This window comes from Phaethon lepturus, unplaced genomic scaffold (assembly GCF_000687285.1).
Source record: "Phaethon lepturus isolate BGI_N335 unplaced genomic scaffold, ASM68728v1 scaffold18874, whole genome shotgun sequence".
In the NCBI taxonomy this organism is placed as follows: Eukaryota; Metazoa; Chordata; class Aves; order Phaethontiformes; family Phaethontidae; genus Phaethon; species Phaethon lepturus.
In genome coordinates, this window is record NW_010532828.1 from 17,739 (window position 1) to 19,760 (window position 2,022).

General features: G+C 44.6%; 1 protein-coding gene across 1 annotated transcript in view; it reads left to right on the top strand.

Annotated features, from left to right (window-relative positions):
- Nucleotides 1-1,833, top strand: part of TSPAN32 (tetraspanin 32) — a gene marked incomplete at its 3' end in the record, with an annotated part of 10,470 nt that extends 8,637 nt beyond the window's left edge. The window contains exon 4 of the mRNA XM_010284991.1: nt 1,759-1,833. Within this exon, the coding sequence (XP_010283293.1) occupies nt 1,759-1,833 (75 nt within the window). The remainder of the gene's footprint in view (nt 1-1,758) is intronic.
- Between the last annotated feature and the right edge of the window lie 189 nt (nt 1,834-2,022).

Genomic DNA, 2,022 nt, shown 5'->3' on the forward strand with positions numbered 1-2,022 from the left:
TCGGGCTTGGTCGTGCAGTGCTTTGGTCCGCGGCATCTCGCCCTGCGTGCTCTTCCCCGTCTTCGCTACTTGTGTCCCTCATGTCGCGTCCGTGCTTGATCAGACTTTCCTCTCATCTCCCTTAGGGTCTTCTGCTATCCCATTTCCTCGCTCCTGGCAAGGCAGCCAGTGATCTCACCATCTTTACGGCCAAAAAAATAAAAGGAGGGACTGGGCATACATAATTTAAGGTTTTTCGTAAGAGGCATGACAGGGTTTTACCCGGCGTTTGGTGCAGAGCCTGAAACGAGGCAGCTCCGAAAAAGTGGTGAAATGCCAACGGCAGTCTTGTTCCCGGAGCAAAGCCCCGGGGCAGGGCACCGTCCTGCCGCGAGCAGAGAAACGCAGCAGGCAGCTGCTGGACAAGGACCAGCAAAAGGCAGTTTATTGGCATGTTCACGTTCATTTCCAGGATTTGAAGTAACACATTTTCCTTTCTCGCTGCATATGGAGGAGTTTGGGGCTTTTTTTTTTTTTTTTTTAACCATACTTTTTAAGCAAAAGTTTTTTGGTGAAGCAGAATTGCTAGCAGCAATGCTCTTCTTCCTCTCCTTAAGCTTGAATTTGGTAAACTTTCATGAAAAATTTAATCTTTTTAAAGTAATTTCATCTATGTCATACTATTAAAACACTCATAGAAAAAAGTTAGAAACCAAAATAAGCTGCAGTCAGCTGGGTAGCTGGGTAATTTTCCCCTGCTACATAACTTCGTGTTGGAAGAGGGACAGTTTCATGGAAAAACTTGTAAGGGCAATAATTTTCGACCGGTGCTTATTCATCATCTTTTGCCATTGCAAGACTAAGCTGTGGGTTCATATTTGATGAGCCCATTTGGCCTTCAAATGCTTTACAGGCACTTTTTTTCTTCCCTTTTTTTTTTTTTTTTTTAATGTGAACAACATCCTTTGGTCCAGCTGTCACAACAGGCAAGTGCTGTTTACATCAGGGTGGGTTTTTTTTTTGGACCAGACTTGTCCAAATAAAGAGACGACGCGTGTAACTTCCAGCTTTGCAAGCCTGGGGAAGAAGACAAAAGTCAAGCCACCTCCTGCATCGTTGCCGTTATTGTTTAGACACTTCGGGGTCAGTTGCTGGCCTTGATTGTATTTCTGTTGTCCTTTTATCTAACTAGGATGGCGCTGATTTAAGGAAGGGGACTTGGCCGTGCAGCTGCCACCTTGCTAGCAGAGTAAAGCCCAGCTCCTTTTCCAGAGCAGGTTGCTCTCCACCCTTGTTACTCGCTTCTTTATGGATTATTCGTGTGGGTTTTCCCTCTTTGAAATGGATAGCCGAGTTTTAAATGCCAGGGATTGAATCCCATGAGTAAAGAGATGCTATTCTGGGGCATGGTCCTGCTCCAGAAGAAGAGCATACTGTAAATATAATGTTTTTCTCGCTCTTTTTTTTTTTTTTTTTTTTTCCCCCCAAGGGGAATTTGGGCAAATAGGTTAACCAGCCTGCAGGAAGTCAGGTGCTTTTTTGGTCAACCCCTTCAAATGGCCACAGTGTAATCAGAGGCCTCCTGACGGAGAATCACACTGTTATCCATCTAATTTCTTTTAAGTAACCAGCATTACGAGGTATATTAAAAGAAGGTGATGTTTAGCTCTAACTTTAACTAAATTTGCTCAAACGAGCCTATTAAATACATCCCAACACTGTTTTCAAATTTTTTCTCCCCGTGCTGTAACTGATGGTGTTTTTCCTCTTTACCTTCAGGGATTTTTCTGTTTCGCTCTGGCCTTCTGCGGATTGGTCCCAGCTGCCTGCTGGAGATACGCACGCAGCACGGAGGTAAGCGTCGGCCGCTAGGAAATACCACCAGCATCTTGTCAGATAGAGTTGTTTTGGGTTTTGGTTTGGGTGTTTTTTTTTTTTTTGGTAGCAACTATTTTTCCCATAAAAGGGACATCTGGCGGTAATTAAGCCGTCCACGCCGAGGCCGATCAGATGCATGCTCTGTCGCATCCATCCTTTGCAGGA